This window comes from Ambystoma mexicanum, chromosome 1q (genome assembly GCF_040938575.1).
Source record: "Ambystoma mexicanum isolate Mex_15411 chromosome 1q, UKY_AmexF1_1, whole genome shotgun sequence".
NCBI classification, from domain to species: domain Eukaryota; kingdom Metazoa; phylum Chordata; class Amphibia; order Caudata; family Ambystomatidae; genus Ambystoma; species Ambystoma mexicanum.
The window spans coordinates 1293436311-1293455263 of NC_090922.1; the positions used below are offsets into that span (position 1 = coordinate 1293436311).

General features: G+C 48.4%; 1 protein-coding gene across 1 annotated transcript in view; it reads left to right on the forward strand.

Moving 5' to 3' along the window:
* Nucleotides 1-18953, forward strand: part of PCSK9 (proprotein convertase subtilisin/kexin type 9) — a 269930-nt gene that overhangs the window by 205728 nt on the left and 45249 nt on the right. Inside the window, exon 9 of the mRNA XM_069642116.1 lies at nt 11942-12090. Within this exon, the coding sequence (XP_069498217.1) occupies nt 11942-12090 (149 nt within the window). The remainder of the gene's footprint in view (nt 1-11941; nt 12091-18953) is intronic.

Consider the following 18953-nt stretch of genomic DNA (forward strand, 5'->3'; position numbering starts at 1 on the left):
AGAACATTTTGAAAGGAGAACTGTTTCGGCAACCATGGCCGGAGATAACAGTAGTCACGGACGCCTCACTCACAGGGTGGGGAGCCCATGCCAACGATTTGACCATCAGCGGTCGTTGGTCTTCATCGGAGTCCAGACTACACATCAAACTATTGGAGCTGAGAGCGATCAGACTAGCGCTGAAAGCTTTCCTACCATCAGTACAGGGAAAAAATGTCCTGATAATGACGGACAACACAGTAGCCATGCACTACCTCAACAAAAGAGGAGGCGTGGGATCACTGCCACTGTGCAGAGAGGCAATGCAGCTCTGGTTTTGGGCAATTCAAGAAGGAATCTCTCTATCGGCAGTTCACCTAGCCGGAGAGAAGAACTTGACGGCGGACGCTCTGAGCAGGCAGGGCACAGTCTTCCACGAGTGGGAACTAGCTCAGGAAGATCTTCAGGAGATCTTCGCCCTTGGGGGAACCCCATAAGTGGATCTGTTCGCCACCAGTACCAACAGGAAGTGCAACCTGTTTTGTTCACGGGAATTTCCCCCAAGAGGAGCTCTAGGGGACGTGTCCGTAGTGGACTGGGAGTTTCCTCTCCTGTATGCGTTTCCACCAGTCCCTGTCATTCCTCAAATGATCAGCAGGTTGAGAAGATTCCGGAGGACCATGATCCTAATTGCCCCAGACTGGGCCAGGAGAACGTGGTACCTGGACCTTCTGGACATGTCCATCTGCCCTCCAATTCGTCTTCCACTCAAGGAGAATCTTCTCTCACAGAAGGGAGGTCAGGTTCTCCATCCAGGCATATGAACCCTCAACCTTTACGCTTGGCTTCTGAAAGGTTGAGATACAAGGATTGGGACCTCCCTGATGACGTTATGGAGGTGTTGCTATCGGCCAGAAGGCCAGCAACAAAGTCTTTATACCGCTGCCGTTGGAACTAATTTTGCAGCTGGTGTAGAGAAGAGAATATCGACTCCTTTTCATGTGGTACACCAACGGCGTTATCCTTTCTACTCTATTTGGCAAATTCAGGCCTTCAAGTTGGCACTATCAAGGGCTATCTCGCAGCGCTGTCGATCTTCAAGCGCACTGCAGAGGAGCCATTGTATTTCAAATTACCCTTAGTAATACAATTTCTAAAGGGATTAACTAATGTCTATCCTCCAAGACCATTCCAAGTTCCCTTATGGAACTTAAATGTAGTCTTAAATTTCCTGATGGGTACTCCTTTCGAACCACTCCACTCTTGTTCGCTAAGATTTCTCACTCTTAAAACTGTCTTATTAGTGGCACTAACATCTGCTAGAAGGGTGAGCGAATTACAAGCTCTATCTTGTAAACCCCCTCATACAATTTTTCATAAAGACAAAGTTGTCCTACAGGTGAAGCCTAATTTTCTCCCAAAGGTGGTTTCTGAATTCCACATCACTCAGAAAATTACATTACCTTCATTCTATCCTCCTCCCCATCCGGGGAAAGAGGAGGAAAGGCTACACAGGCTGGACCCAAGGCGGGCTTTAAGCTTTTACATCAGCAGACTTGCTAGGATTAGGCAAGCAGACCAACTGTTCGTAGGTTACTCAGGGCACAAATTGGGACTACCGATAACAAAACAGACCATTTCCAGATGGATTATTTTGGCCATTCTGGAATGTTACAAACTAGCAAGGAAAGAGCCTCCTCAAAATCTTAGAGTCCGCACATACCTTCACAAGATTTTACAACCTGGATTCCTCCTCTAGTCAAGAGACTAGGTTTGGCAAAGCAGTATTACATTCTGTTAATTCCTAAAAGGAAACATGGCGTTTTTACTCCCACCTCCAATTACAAAACACTGCTATGGGAGTCTATCAAAGATAAGGAATACGTCAGAGGACACAATCCCTTCGAAGAACAAGTTACTTCTTACCTGGTAATGTTCTTTTGATGGGATGTTCCTCCGACGTATTCCTTATCTTTGATAATTCGTCTCCAGCTTGCTGGCCTCGGAAATTATTTTCAGCAGAGGGCGCTGCCTTAATTTTACCATGATGTTTAATTTTAATGGAAGTACACCACTCAGTACTGGGATCAGGCACATTGTTATTGGGAATAGGTGTTTCAAGTCACTGCAGCTGTTCTTTTCTTGTGATATGCGTATGTGAAAAAGAGACCATTTGGCATTTAAAATGCCTTCCTTATAGTTGGCTACAGCTTCTGATCAGACAATGGCCAGTCTCCTCCTTTGAGTTAGCCCATTTTCTCTCTGCTCTATGCTTAATTGTCCTCAAATTTCTCACATTTTTCAAATATTCTGAAAACCAGGCTTTTTTTGAGAGCGCTCCGCCGTGAGGTCAATGGCCTCTGAATTGGAGCCCTGGTCATCACTCAGCCCTTCGTCACAATAGGCGGCAGTGGGGGAACCACTGCGACATTCCGTAGGCCGCCCACCGCTTAACACAGCGCTCCTTTAGGGTCTTGGGGCGCAGGAGCTTACAGGCCGCACAGGCTTCCTTGTGTTTAAGGGGAAGACACCTATTACACTTAAGGTGTTTGTCTTTCCACAGGAATTTTGCCTTGCATGAAGGACAACATCTAAATGGAGTCCTGTCCATAGCGCAGGAATAACACAGTAACGACAAGACCAAGGGAACAAAGAGAGAGGAAAGGGAAAGGCATTCTTAAAAAGGAAATGTCCACCCCGACCCGACTCTCCCTACTGTGTAGGCTGGCCAGAAGGCTCGTCTACATGGTCGGCAGCGCCGACCGGATCAACCGGCGTCAAAGGTTCGTAGAAGCAGGCTTCGGCGGATGTCAGGAAACAGCCGACGAGGTGAAGTGACGGTAAGAGAAAATAAAACAGCCAAGAGTCGATAAATATAACAATATAGCAATGTCTCTTGAAGAGCTCTGCATAAGGCGACCAGTACACTGGCGTAAAAAACAATCTGAGGGACCTCGACGCATGAGGGATTTTGGGTAAACTACACATCATTTTAGGGATAGTGTTACAGGCATGCCCATGTCGACGTCCCCTATCGATTCTCGAAAGACAAGATGCAATACTCTGCGGTTACCGCTGGATGTTGGACTATATGCACAGCTTGTGAATCTAAGCAGATGCAATGATCAGAAATGCTTTTACCGTAAGTAATGCATGTCATTTGCACCACCCCGGCCTCATGAGAGTGTTAACTAATACTGACACCCTGTGAAGAGTACAAGTAACCTCCAGTCAATGGACCAACCACCAGGCATATAGTAGTCTGAGTTATCAGGTCTGGGCACCGCGGGCTTGCCCCATCTCAGAATCTGGTGATGCTTGTCGAGTTTCACCTCATTCTAGGTTTTCTGCGCTGCTTTTGGGCTCCGAACCCGAACCGGCTTCTATTACTTCGCTGTTTAGGTTAGAGTCTGGGGTAGTGTTCAATAACTCAGCCGCCTCCTCCTCGGAGTTAATAGCATATCGCTGATTTTGGTATTCAAATAGCAGTTTACAAGGGAAGCCCCAGCGGTATTTGATGTTTTGTGATTGTAGCCAGGCCGCGACTATATGCACCCTCCTCCTATTAGCGAGTGTCTGAGGCATGAGATCCTGAAACAAGGAGAGCTTTGCCCCCCCGGAATTCCACTGGCTCTTTCTTTCGGCCGCCATCATGATGCCCTCTTTCAGCTGGTAATCATGGACTCTTGAGAGCACATCTGGCAACAGGTTATGCCGTTGTTGTATTGAAGAGTAAACACAATGCATTCTATCCAGCGTCAGCTCTCTGCTGCCCGGGAGGTCGAATAATAAGCGGAACAGGTCACAGACATATTCTGTCAGGTCCTGGTCTTGTATATGTCAAGGCACACCGCGTATGCAGACATTGTTTCTCCATAATCTGTTTTCTAGATTGGCCCAGATCCCTTCTAGCTTTTCCTTAATACCCACCACCCTGTGTGTTAGCTCTGCATGGTCATGCACCTCCTGGCATAGCGTTTTCCAAACATCATTTACCCGCAATTTGAGCCCCAGCAAGTGCGAGTTGAGATCTGCAATAGTTTTGACCAGTGCTTCCTTGGTAGACGTGATCTCCATTGTGAGATCCTGTTTCAGGGTGGAAAGCAGGTCCTCCTTAGTGAATGTGGGATTTGCATGGGCTGTCTCAGGAGGGCGAGAATGGACCTCACTGCGAACCTCCCAAGTGCTCTTCTCTTTATCTTGCATGCCTAATAGCGAATTGATGTCGTTCCCTTTGGCATTTGCCCCAGATTTAGCCATTATTGCAAGGACTGGTCAGTGTTTCAGGCCCACAGTGGTCTACTGTTCCGCCCAAGGCTCCCTTTTTTCCCAGCTCCAACCGAGATGCCTTCCTACAGTGGCATGCTCCTAGATGCCATTCTGTACACCAGTATTGCATTGCATTGAGTACCCCAATATCAACAGCCAGCTCAGGTTCCCAGTGAGGAAGGTTGCCCCCTTCAATGACAGCTGCCACAGGAGTCCCCAACAAGTATCCTTGGACGTAGGATCTTAGCACTCAGGGGATCTCTGTATTTTATTAATGTGCCACTTTCATCAGCCGGCCTAGGTTCATTATAATATAGATCGCCTCATTCCTAAAAACTGCAGCAGAGGCTCCCAGATGGCATAGATGGTCATGGGATCTCCTACAATTCCCCTGGGCTCAGTTCCACCTAATCCACCTCATCGTCAACCATGGCCAGCACACATGTAGTCCCAGATTATACGGACGCGTGGGGTGCTTACACCCTCTTTCATTTGCTCCAACCTGCCAGCCCCCACCGGTCTGCATTTGCTTTCCTCTGCTCTCCACACGCATGCACTGTTAGGCCGCTCTCACGATCCTTGCAGGCACCAGCGCTATTCTTCCCACGCAGGCTGGCTTGCACCCCCTCTCATTCACTCTCACCTGGGAGGCACGGGACCAACCTGCTGGTGCGTTCCTCCTGGTGCGCAGCCCCAAGGGGCGAGGAATGCTTGATCGCCGATTCCTCGCTGCGCAGGGCACTCTCAGGCTCGTGGGAGAGCGCCCCCGCTCCCCACTGGATGTCACCCCTCACAGGCCATCGAAACCTCCAGGCCACAAGATCTTCCACTAGCCGTCCTGTGTGCTCAGAGCCCCCAGTCGGAAGACCCACTTTCTATGCCTGCACACCCCAACGGCCACACCGGCTAATTCAGCTGCTGCTCGCCTAATCCAGTTTGGGCCGTGGTATGCACTGTCTAGACCCATGCTGCGGCCACCATGCTTCTTGTGCGCAGTGATGGCCAGATCAGACTCCGCAGTCGAACCGCCATTTCCAGGTTTCAAATCATCTCGAACCACGATTGCTACGGTCAGGGGAGCAATGCATCACGATAAGGAGGTTTAATTCATAAGATAATGCTGTGTTACAGGGGTTTACGTTGCCATGCGATGAAGCCTACAGCGGGAACACCCCGATGTTTTGTCATTTTCATGCAACTGTCACATGTGTGAGGGTGCTGAAATCCAGGGAAGGTGTGGGGTGTCCAAATGTTATGTAGCCAGTAATGTCTGCAAGGTTATAACAGGTGACTATGCAACATTTGTGGCAGATTGGTGCAACAGTGGGGAATTGTATAAGGAACAACGCTTTGCCAAGCCACCAACCCACAAACGAATTTTGACTTTTGCTGAAATCCAGGGAACAGGGTGGGGTGTACAAATGTCATGTAGCCAACAGACAGGACACCAGAGTTCCAAGGGAAGTCAGTTATAGGGGAAGAAAATACAGGGAGAAAACCAAATTAGGCAAAAGGCAAATCCTATAAGCAGGTATAAGTCGAGAGCCAGACTTCCGTGCAATAAGCCGAGAGTGTTCAAGCTAGTACAGAATCCAAATCCATGTAACAAGACGATGGTCAGAACAAACCAGGAAGGATCATGCAGCATGTAACACTAGAGCAAGGGACTCACTGGAGCAGTTGTCGAACAAGCAGGGCTGGGTTCAAATGTTGTTTTTCCCTGTCCAGGTGTGCACTTTCAGGTATGTATGGGGCATTCTCTGATCCAGTGGCTTGTTTTCTGGGACTAAGTGTGTGGACTATTTGCACCTTTGTGTGAGCCTGCTACTCCTTCATGAGAGCTACGCCTGACTGCTATTTATTTGGCATTGTGGCGCTGTTGCAGTAAGTTGTGAGAGTAATACAGAAAAATGGCAGTGAAGAAGATAATGGACATTAATGGATACAAACACATAGCAGAATTACAGGTTACATGAATGGGTTGGCAGTGTGTTGCCTTGGTTACAGTGGAACAATGTGAAAGCTAGTGACGATTACAGATTAGTTAAACAGTTTAGTTTTAAGGGCTTTACGGAACACTGTGTATGATGCTTCATTCCCGAGTGCTGTGGGCAAGGCATTCCAGTGTTTGGTCTCTAGATGTTGGAAGCTGGAGCCTCCAGCTTTGGTTCTTTTGAAGGTGGGGACGGACATCATGTAAGCGTGGTGTGAACGAATGGGTCTGGCAGATGTGACAGGAGTAATTATTTCTGATAAGTAAGGGGGGCAGTGCGGAAGAGGCACTTGTGTGTGATGGCCATGGTTTTGAAAAGAATGCGCTCTTTATCTAGTAGCCAGTGTGCATCTCTCCTTGCCTGTGCTAGATGTTCCCTTTTAGGGATGCTCAGTGCAGCTCTGAGGGCATTGTTCTGTGTAACTTGTAACCTATGGAAGTTTTTAGAGGAAGTACCCAGGAGTAGGGCATTGCAAGTTTCGCCCCAACTGTGGCTCTGGCTATTGTGAGGCTTTTTTCGGTTGATAAGTAAGGTTTTACTGCATTGATGATTTTTGTGGAGAGTGCTGCAGAGGATGCAGTGGCACTAACTTGGCGCGTCATGGGCAGAGAGGAGTCAATAAAACCCCCCAGAGTTTTGACTGCTGGTGACACAGTAATAGGTGTGTTATCAATGTTGAAAGTCTTGTATTGCGGGTCGAGTTTGTTGAGGGTGTCTTTGGAGCCTACCAGGAGGATCTCTGTTTTATCTCTGTTGAGACATAAACCATTTGCTGCCATCCATGTCTGAATGGCTGGGTAGATGTTGTCTAAGGCTGCTGCATCCTGGTCATAAGAGCCAGTGAGAGGGAGGCTATGCCACACTATCTACCTTTAAGAGAGGTTTGACTTTCTTTTTGGTTGACTGCCTTTTCCCCTTCATAGGGTTTGTGGTTGGATAGCTGTACACAAACTGCCTTAATATCTTGCATTTAAATAAATCAGTAATTGACATTGCGCATTGAGTTCTAATGTTTTTTTATTCAATGACAATTTCAGTGCCATGTGCTTTAATGTATAGTCATCATCTATTCTTAACCCGCTGACACTGGATTTTGGCGCAGCACTAACATGTATCCCCAAAATGACGGTCTGTGTTTATACTCAGCCTGTTGATAGTAAAGAACAGAGGATATTAACTCATGACACACCCATTTGGGCTACATATTGTTTTTAATAGTGAACGAAAATAGTTGAACTTTTTCCTGTCTCCCTGCTGTTTTTTACTTGATTACCTTCAGTCTGTAAACAATGTCTGTTCATCTCTTTCTTTCGACATCTTATCAAAAGGTTTGAGCACCCATTTTTGTGTATTTACAGTAGCATGTTTCTACTCTGTACACTCAACTATTCACTCAGGTTAAAGTTTAGATTGGCTCGGCAGAAGCCGTCTCATTAAAGTAACTAAAACAACCTAATTCTTGTGTGACTGTGTGCAGAGCTATTTTTAAGACTGGTGGGCAACAGTGATAAAGATGGAAACAAAAATAAAGCATGCAATGGCCAGATAAAAAAGTAATTATAAGTAAGTATAATTATTTGAGAAAATTCATGTTGGTCAGTAAACAATGGTGAGCATAATAATATGAAGGATCTATTTATTTTCACTGAATCCAGTTGGTCATGCAGGCAGATTTGTGTCAGAGTTCATGATGAGCAGATTTCCTTGTGAAAATGCAAAGTAACAATACCTTGTGGGTTCATTTATGATGAGAAGATGAACTTGAAGGGCGGCAGCAGTCATTTTAAGCAGAGTTAGGGGACATTATATTTGAACATAATTATGTGGCAGGATCGACCATTTCATGAAAGGTTATTGGGGTGAATCTCAAGTCCTATTTTAAGGAGCCTTTACATTCCTAAGGCGTGTTAAATGTTTTATTTTATTGTTTAAAGTGTAGACTTAGCTCGAGAGCAGAGGAGCGTGGCACAGAGTGTGGGTAGCCAGCATTTGGGCTGGCATCTTTTAATAGTAGTGCAGTACTGTAAATTGGGGTCTGTGGGCGGTACGTGCTTCATTTGGAGTTAGACCTTGGTCAGGTGTTGTTGAAAAAGCCATGTTTTGAGATATTTATGAAATTGGAGGAATGTGGGGGCATTCTTCGCTGACGTTGGGATTGAGTTCCCGAGGGTGGTAGCGTGACTAGAAAACGATTGTTTGTGGTTCCTCACTTTACGGACGAGTTGTGATTCAAGCTGGTTGTTCAAATTGCTGTGTGAGGATAATGTGCCACCAGATATGTGGAGCTTAGCCACCATGTACGCTGGTATGCTACTCGTGACTGCTTTGTAGATGATGCATGACGTCTTCAACAGTATCCTGGCCTGTAGAGGAAGCCAATGTAATTTGCGAATGACGGGGGTGGTTCTGTCAAATTTCTGTCCACCCATAAGACATGCTGTAGCGTGGTGGACTGCTTTTAAGGGAGCTAAGTGAGCAGCTGGGAGTCCCTTCAGGAGCACATTTCCCCCATTAAAACCACAAGGGCTGGCACTATGGTCTGTAGGTCCTGCAGTGGGATGAAGGGTTTGATTTTGCAAAGGGCGGAGATTCATAGCCAGGCTGTTTGTACCTTCTTGGCTATGTGCTTCTGGATGGACAGGCTGCTGTCAATGGTGAAGCCTTAGGATTTTGCTGAGTCCGAGAGTTGTGGTTCAAATCCTTAGAGGCGCATATCATTGAGCCATAGTTTGAAAAGTTGTTGTTTAGCAATGAATTGAGGATGAATTCAGTCTTGGATGGGTGTAGTTTGAGGTAGGCAGTCGACATCCAGGATTGGATGATGGCTAGGTAATCGAGTAGATGTCCTGCGTTCTATTCACTCTCATGTACAACTGAGTATTGTCCACGTATTGGTGGATGGCTTTATTGGGATCCTTGAGGAGAGTGCCCAAAGGCTCCATGTAAAGGTTAAAAAGGATTGGTGAGAGGATAGAGCTGTGGGGGATGCCAGAAGGAGACCTGGAGTCAGTTAGAAAGCAACAAGTACATCTGTACAGCCTGCTATCTGCCCGAGAGATAGGAGGTTAACCAATTTAGGGCCGTACCAGAGAATCCCATCCTGTCGCCAAGGAGGGAGAGGAGAATGCGGTGGTCGAAGTAGTCGAATGCAGCCGAGAGGACGAGGAGACATGAGTCGCAAATATCTGTGATCTGGAGGGCATCATCTACCACCTGGCAAGTAGTTGTGTAGCAACTGCTTTTTACCAAGATTTTGCCAACAAACGGGGGGTTTATAATGGACTGGTAGTTGTCTAGGTTGTTTGGGTCTTGGGTTGTTTTTTTTCAGAAGAGGTCTTATGAGACTACTCTTAAGGGGGTCCCGGAATGACCCTTCTGTGGGGGAGGCATAAATAATACTGAGGAGCACCAGGCCTGTCAATTATTTATAGATGGAGGTCGGGAAGATATCATCAGAGCAAGAAGTAGGTACGAGGGAGGCAATCATTTTTAGGAGACCTGGGGATAGAGGAGAGAATTCGGTCTAGAGGGGCGGTGTGCGTGCCTGGGCTCAGGGGACGCTAATGCTTTGGGGGGTTGATTTGATGGCCTCTTGGATTTTGTCTATTTTTTTATTGAATTGGTGGTACCTCAGGGTCTGTGAGGGTTTGGTACAATGCTTTACTACTTCAGTGAGGGCCTTCCTTCTGTTAGCAGCTGCCGCAATGTCAGCAGGGTTAGTAGGCAGATTTGGCCCCTGTAAACAAAATCCTACAGTTGGCACAGAGAGATTTGAGGTTGATGAGGTATCCAGGGTTATAATTTCTGTGCCACAATTTCGCTAGGGCTCTGAATGAGCATATGTTGGAGGCTGGCGCGGGGGGTGTAACAAGGTCGGATAGTTTGGTTTTAGCACGGCTGATTGTTAGGGGGGCCGCCAGTTTCATAGCAGAGTTGTTGAATAGTTCTACAAGGCCTGAGGCATTCCCTGTGGTGGGGAGTCTTAAGCTATTGACCGGGAAGGATTTGAATGAGCGGCATTGCAAAAGGAGGCATTTAGGCCGAACTTTGTGGGCTGTAATTGAGTGGGTGACTGATAGTAGGATGGCAGCATGGTCAGACCAGTCGAGAGGAATTGGGACTGCGCAGGCGATAAGGGGTTGGGGGGGTGATGTGAAAACTATGTCTAGGGTGTGGTACGTGCATGGGGAGAGCATAATTAGCTTAAGGCCCATGGAACTGGTCAGTTTGAAAAGCGTGCTTCGAGTGTGGTTGTCAGCCTGTGACTCTGGAACGTTCTGAGAAAGACATTATTAGAGTGTGTTAATTTGGCACAGGAAAGTAAGTTGGAGATGTCAGCAATGAAAGAGTCACTCCTGTGAGGTGGTCTGTAGATGAGGTGGAAGGTGATGGATTCCTTGTGCGATAAAGGGAACCGGCAGGCAAGTGATTCAAAAGGGCTTGTTCTGGGAGAGGGGATGATGGAGCATGGCCAATCGCTCCTGTGGATGATTGTCACTCCGCCTCCTGCCCTTTCCTGGCCGGTCGGCATGTTGGATGAAGTATCCTGGGGGTAGGAGGACTTCGAAGTCATGCGTGGAGGATAAGGTAAACAATGTTTCCGGGATGAACAGGGCATAAAGGTTGTTGTAGGAGATGAGGTCAGCCATCTCTGCAGCGTGAGTGACTGCTGAGCAAGCATTGATCAACATGTGAGGGCGTGTGCTTGTGTCCGTGGGTGTTGGGTGGGTTTAAGGAGGATATTGATGAGGTTCGCTAAGGTAGCTTGGCCATTCGAACCCTGGTGAGAGAGGGGATGGGCTGTGGAGGGAGGAGAGCCATGGTGATGTCTTTTGGTGAGTTGAAGTAGTAGCGACTTCTTTGTAGCTGAAATGCAGGATAGTGGGTCTGTCCCTTGGCCCTATTAGGCCCGAACAGGCACAAACTGGTGAGTTCCTTACCGAGGACGCAGGCAATGAGGATGCCTAGGACTGGTTAGGTAGATGTTGGGCGGAGCAACTGAGTAGCAGGGCCTGGTCACGTAACCAGCAGCCTACTCAATGTTACCTGCCTGGAGCTAGCCTAGAGTCCTTAACACAGGCCTGAAAATTGGTAGTGGTGGGTTGAAGAAATGAGTGGTAGGGTATGATCACGTGACCAGCAGCCTACTCAATGCTGTCTGCATGTCCAAATGTACCACTTGCAACACTTATTGAGAACATTTATAGTGCCAGATCCCCCTGAACCCTTTCCTTAAACACTTTCACTGTTACTATCCAGTTTCGTTTTTAGTAACTGATGATTGCCAAATGGTCTCTCAATTGCACTAGTTATCACAGTGGTTTAAACATTTTCATGAACAAACTTCTTCATTAAAACAGTACTTTCAAACCTACGAAGTTTTAACCTATCTGTAATTTTACAGAGGCTAAAGCGCTCTCTAAAATTCGATAGCACAAACACATTTTGCACAATAGTACTGTGGCTCTGGGAACTTTTGATTTTTGCGAATGCGTTAGCACATCTGACTTCAATGTTTTTCAACGTTCAAAATAACAAATTCCTATGTATGTGCCTAAGTACAAATGTATTATTAACACTATTGTTTACACTGAATGGCATTGTTTTGCTAATAGATTCCTTCTCTATACTAGTAACATAATAACAAAACACTAAAACCATTTACCTGATTAAAGTATTTTAATATGCTTTTCTTTCAGAGGCAGAGCTGTTTTGTCGCTCAGTTTGGTCAAAACAGTCCGGATTGTCTCGATCAGCAATAGCAGTTGCTCACTGCAGTGGAAATGAGGAAATGCTGGGTTGTTCTAGTTTCTCCAGGAATGGAAAGCGGAGAGGAGAACACATGGAGGTACCAATAATCATGATAATCTTGTAATAATTGGCATGCCAGCATAATAACGTCTTAGTAAAGCTCAAGTGGGCAAAGTTTAGAATTCCTCTGGGATAGTTGTTGTTTATTGTGAAGTGCATTCATAAAGTCAGTGTCCTTGTACTCTTGCTCTCCACCACATCCAATGGAGTACTAAACCCATTTGTAAATGGCCCCAACATGTTTAGAAATACAACAATTTTATTTTGTTGCACTGATTAACTGATGCACATCATGCCAATTTGAAGGAAAAACACCCAAATTATTGTAGAAAATACAAGCCAGCAGTTTTGGAGTGCACATGCTTAAGAATAATAAATAAATGCATCACTGATTGAAAAAAGAAAGAATGGGTGGGTGTTTATTTTTTTTATTAATCATGTTATTCAGCTAATAATAATAATGGGGATATTAATTACATATTTGTACATAACACTTGTTACCACCGGTGTCACAATTTGCCAACCAGTTACGTACTACTCATTTTTGTACTCAAGTATGAATGAATGTTCCATATAGCACAAACAGCAAGGAGCTTTAGTAATGGGAAATTTAATCAAGAATAAGTACATTTTCAGATCATGGATCCATAAATTCACATACTTTTAAATAAATATGTAAATAATGAACAATATATTAAAAAAACTCAACATATCACAGAAAAAGAATGAAAGCCCATTAATAATGTATACTTATAAATGTGCTAAACCTATGAAAACTGTGCAAGATATATACAAATACATATTGTCTATGATGTCACAGAAAAACACTCTGAATCGCAGTTAAGTTTTTTTTTTTTTTAATTCTAAGTTTGTGGGACTGTGAGAAACCTGAAGGCACTCCCACACCTACTCCCCGGGGATCATCTGTTCAGGGGGCCAGGGAAGGACCATCGCTTTTGGATCCCGACTCTGGGGGTGGACTAGCAAGGGAGGATCCCCTGGGCAGAGGGTCCTTGGAGATTGGGGAGATGGTGCCAGAGGGCGAGACAGGGTATCCCCCATTTCCTGACAGTGATTCAGCTTACCCTACCTCTGCCTTTGTAGGATATTGCTATTCAGATATTACATTTCCCCCTGATGTCATACCAAGTATTGAGAAGAAGAAACAGACACCAGGTGTAATGAAGATTACCTATAGGAAACACCACTATAGTACTGAGACGAAGAAGAGGGAGCCTGAAGGCTATAGAACTGAAGGCCAGGCATGTCCTGTTAGTTGGGCTGATTGTGGTCAGGCAATTGAACCTGGGAATTCACACATGCAGCCTGTTAAAGACTCAAAGGTGTATAAAAAGGGGGGTCCACAAACAGCAAGGAGAAGCCGGTGCAAGGAGAGAGCGAGAAGCTTGTGGAGTGAGGGAGTTGCAGGAAGGCCAGCAAAGCCCACAAGAAACCGGAGGAGAATGGAACGCTGAGACGCTGGAGAAAGGCACAGTAGAGTTGAGTGTCATTGTGTGGCGAGGGAGTCGTGTCTCCAAGGAGCTGAGAAAAGGGGAGCCGTGGAAGCTGGCGGTCCATATGCTGTGGCCAAAAGGTGCTAATCCCTGACTGGTGGAAGTAGTCTAAGGGTGTCTGCGGGGCAGGCAAAGAGATCCGGATCGTGCAAACCAAGAAGAAAGAAGCGTTACACGACCAGTGACTGTCAATGAATGAAGAAACCTGGTGTGTTTTTGAAGAGTAGTGAAGCTACATTGTATCGGAGTGGTCACGTGCATGCAGCACATTTCCGAAAGCCTCTGATGAGAACCGAATGGTGAAATAGACAAATCCAAGGCTAATAGAGGCTAATGAATAACAGCGTTTCAGAGTTGTCCCGTTTAAGGAAGAATATGTGTTCAAAAGACTCTGGGGGTAATTCATAGAATTTAGCGCACAAGTGGCGCACGCGGCTGGTGCACAGAGTGCGCGTGCGAATGTCTGCGCCAGCCGCGTGCGCTAAAATCCTTTTCCGCGCACAGCGTATTCATGGATTGTCGCCTCCAAAGCCAGCTGTGGAGCAGAGTGGCGCAGCGACCCTGCAGCAGTGCCAGTTACGCCCCCAAGAAAGCCCCTAGCACAAGGAAAAGCCATCAAAATCCCCAATCCAGCGCAAAGGGGTGCGCTAACCCTGGACCACAGGGTTGCCAAACAGCAAACGCCAAGCGGGGAACATGTATTACTGGGGTTCGCGTGAAGTTTCACACGTGAAAGGGCCTGTGCGAGTGGGGTTCGTGTATAACTGGGGTTTGCGGGAAGTTTCACACGCGATTTCAGCAGGGTACGTGTATTTCAGGGGTTCGCGGGAAGTTTCACACGCGAAAGGGCCTGTGCGAGTGGGGTACGTGTATAACTGGGGTTCGCGGTAAGTATCACACGCGAAAGGGCCTGTGCGAGTGGGGTACATGTATTACAGGGGTTCGCAGGAAGTTTCACACGCGAAAGGGCCTGTGCGATTGGGGTTCGTGTATAACTGGGGTTTGCGGGAAGTTTCACACGCGAAAGGGCTTGTGCGAGTGGGGTACGTGTATTACGGGGGTTTGCGGGAAGTTTCACACGCGAAAGGGCCTGTGCGAGTGGGGTACGTGTATAACTGGGGTTCACGGGAAGTTTCACACGCGATTTCAGCAGGGTACGTGTATTACGGGGGTTCGCGTGACGTTCCACGCGCGTAAGGGCCTGTGCGAGTGGGGTACGTGTATAACTGGGGTTCGTGGGAAGTTTCACACGCGATTTCAGCAGGGTACGTGTATTTCTGGGGTTTGCGGGAAGTTTCACACGCAAATTTGCTGTCAGAGCGGGGTACATGAATTTCAGGGGTGCGCAGTGATTCCTACACGTGAATTGGCAGTGTGGGTCCTCCCAGGTGTTCCCTCTACACCCCCCACGGCACCTGCAGGCGGCCCACACCACAGGGGACTACCCCCCAACCCTGGTCATGTCCCGCAGGCAGCCCATCCGCCATGGGCATGACCCCCAGCCAAGCCACATGTCACCTTGCACCCCCACCCCCGAGCAGTCAGGGGCACCTGCCAGCAGGCCCCCACTCATGTCCCACACATGTCCCCCTGCACCCCCACCCCCGAGCAGTCAGGGGCACCTGCCAGCAGGCCCCCACTCATGTCCCACACATGTCCCCCTGCACCCCCACCCCCCAGCAGTCAGGGGCACTTGCCAGCAGGCCCCCACACATGTCCACCAGCACCCCCACCCCACAGCAGTCAGGGGCACCTGCCAGCAGGCCCCCACTCATGTCCCACACATGTTCCCTTATACCCCCACCCCCCAGCAGTCAGGGGCACCTGCCAGCAGGCCCCCACACACGTCCCCCTGCACCCCACCCCCCAGCAGTCAGGGGCACCTGCCAGCAGGCCCCCACTCATGTCCCACTCGTGTCCCCATGCGCCCCCACCCCCCAGCAGTCAGTGGCACCTGCCAGCAGGCCCCCACTCATGTCCCACACATGTCCCCCTGCACCCCCAACCCCCAGCAGTCAGGGGCACCTGCCAGCAGGCCCCCACACATGTCCCCCTGCACCCTCACCCTACAGCAGTCAGCGGCACCTGCCAGCAGGCCCCCACACATGTCCCCCCCGACAGGTCATCACAATCCAGACCCATGCCCCTCATGGCCACCCAAATCCCACCCCAGTCCAAACACCCCACAATGAATTCCCAAAGTCATGATAGAAAATACATAACCAGCATGGCCATGAATCAATGTCCCTCAGACCCACGCAGTGGTGACACATGACTGTGGAAAGATCAACATTGTGACATGCACAAAACAAATGATATAAGACCACATCAGTAAAGTATATAATAAATGTGTATTCAATAATTAACCAAATGAATTAAACAAAATCACACAATAATGGAAATAATGAAGAAAAAGCTGCATGTCCAAAATATTCAAAATAAATGTGTGAAAGCAGAATCCAAATCAATCAAAAAGCAAATGGGTCCAAAGAGTCTGTCTCTCCAATCAAATCAAAGTGTAAAAATAAGACACATCCATTGATCCATGGTAAAAAAGAAACTTAAATGAAGTGAAATCCAGTTTTGAACTATATACAAAGTACAAATCCAGGGTCCATGAGCACAACCATGAGGAAACCTACAAAAACCCTACCTAATCAACAACTATATACAAAAAGGTGGGGCATTGTGCAAGCGCCCCAAATGAAATGAAAACCAAAAGGAAACCTAACACTAATTGACTATATACAATGGCAGCGGGCTAGTCCGGCGGCTCACTTCCTGATTTCCCGGGCCAGGGCATCATTGAACTCCTGCTCGATGTCCCGGAGGCAGTCCTCTTCCATGGCCCCGAGGGTTCGCAGGGACGATGACATCCGGACCTCCAGTTCCCTGCGAAATGCCTCGAGGCACTCGGCCCGCCTCAGAGCCCTTTGCATGGAGTTCTCCGCCCTGACCATCATGCGCCGTGCCACCTGCCTGCAGGCCCCCCCTCATGTCCCACACATGTCCCCCTGCACCCCCACCCCCAGCAGTCAGGGGCACCTGCCAGCAGGCCCCCACTCATGTCCCACTCGTGTCCCCCTGCACCTCCACCCCCCAGCAGTCAGGGGCACCTGCCAGTAGGCCCCCACTCATGTCCCACACATGTCCCCCTGCACCCCCAACCCCCAGCAGTCAGGGGCACCTGCCAGCAGGCCCCCACACATGTCCCCCTGCACCCCCACCCCACAGCAGTCAGGGGCACCTGCCAGCAGGCCCCCACACATGTCCCCCCCGACAGGTCATCCCACTCCAGACCCATGCCCCTCATAGCCACCCAAATCCCACCCCAGTCCAAACACCCCACAATGAATTCCCAAAGTCATGATAGAAAATACATAACCAGCATGGCCATGAATCAATGTCCCTCAGACCCACGCAATGGTGACACATGACTGTGAAAAGATCAACATTGTGACATGCACAAAACAAATGATATAAGACCACATCAGTAAAGTATATAATAAATGTGTATTCAATATTTAACCAAATGAATAAAACAAAATTACACAATAATGGAAATAATGAAGAAAAAGCTGCATGTCCAAAATATTAAGTGAAATCCAGTTTTTAACTATATACAAAGTACAAATCCAGGGTCCATGAGCCCAACCATTGAAAGGAAACCTACAAAAACCCTACCTAATGAACAACTATATACAGAAAGGTGGGGCATTGTCCAAGCGCCCCAAATGAAATGAAAACCAAAAGGCTGGCACGGAGGTCGACTGGCGCATAGGGGGTTCAGATGAGGAGGGGCTCGAAGCAAGGTTCAGCAAACGGAGGAATCCGGCCTTGGTGACCTGTCCCAGTAGGCTGACGTGGTCAATGAGCCATTCAAGATGATGTGCAGTCTCCCCATGAAAAGACTGCAGGTCACCTCGCATGTCCCGTTGACGCAACACCCAGGACAGGCTCAACCCGATCCCGGATAGCCACGTCCGCAGGGAGAGGAAGGCCAGTTGTTGTAAGCGGATCCCCTCCCTGAAAACGGGTCTGGACGTAGGCATCCCTGCTGGTGCGGGATGATGCAGTCACAGGATCGGGGACAGGATTACAGGAACAGGATTACACACAGGCACCTCCGCGGCGGCCTGTGCTGCCTCCTGTCTCTGCCCCTGCACTGCACCACCTGGATGACTCCGACCTCCGCTTCTTGGACCTACCCTCGGCAGCTGCAGCCTGGGACGCGGGACCAGACTCCTCACTCCCTGACGAGATCACAACCTGGGAGGGGAGCCGGGCCTTGCGTCTCCGGCTGGTGGTGTGATCCCCGCTGCTGTGCTCCACAGCACCCTCTCCGCCCTCTTCATCAGTTGACGCTGCAGACAGGGAGAGATAGGAGACAGGCATCACTGTACAATGGACTGATACACACATGCCAGTTGCACATGAGTGGCAGTGTCAAACTTCAGACATGGCATCACAATCCCCAACACACATGGCATGTCAACTCACACACATGAGCAATTCCACAACCATATGGCAACAGCCAGCACCATCCATACACATACAACAGCATGAGCAGCCAAAGGTGAGCCAGACATCACATGAAACACAGGGAGTGCACTAGACATGCACACACGCCACCACACTTACATGCATGTGTACACCTCCACCAACTGTCGCAGTGATGAGATCGGCATCCATGTCATATCTGGCAATCAGTCTTCTACATATCAGTGTCCCAAGCATCCATGTTGCATCACTGTTGCACCCTTGTGAAATACACACACCTGCACATGTACACGGTGCAGATACATGCAGCTGGAACTGACATCCATGTGTGACACCACAACTATGCCAACTTACATACACAGTCATTCAAACATGTGTGCTCACACATCTGCATTTGGCATGCAAGCTTACACACACATGCACCATCCATGTGTCTTACACATGAGAGGACTCGCATGTGTTAGCCTCACGGCCCTGTACATACACATCCATACATGGCCCGACAAAACCACATGTGCAACCTGCACACTACTGGCACACCACCACACGCACAGCTTACAATCAGTATGCGTGTACACTTACCGCTCGACTCCAGATGGGTCTGCCTCTCAAGGACCTGGACGTGGAGCACTGGGGATATGCGTTCCAGGACCCTCATTTGATGATCCGACAGGTGGCCCTGGCGCCCCTTAGCATCCGCTGCCTTCAAGAGGCGCCGGGCCTTGTTGAGGGTCCTGGACCTGAAGTCCTCCCAGCGCTTCTTGACATGTTTGAATTTGCGGACTGCCATCCCCTCCTCGTTGATGGCAGTCACGATGTCCGTCCAGATCCTGGTCCGTCCTTCCTTGTCGGCGCGTGAACTTCCGAAGAGGGCATCATACTGCCC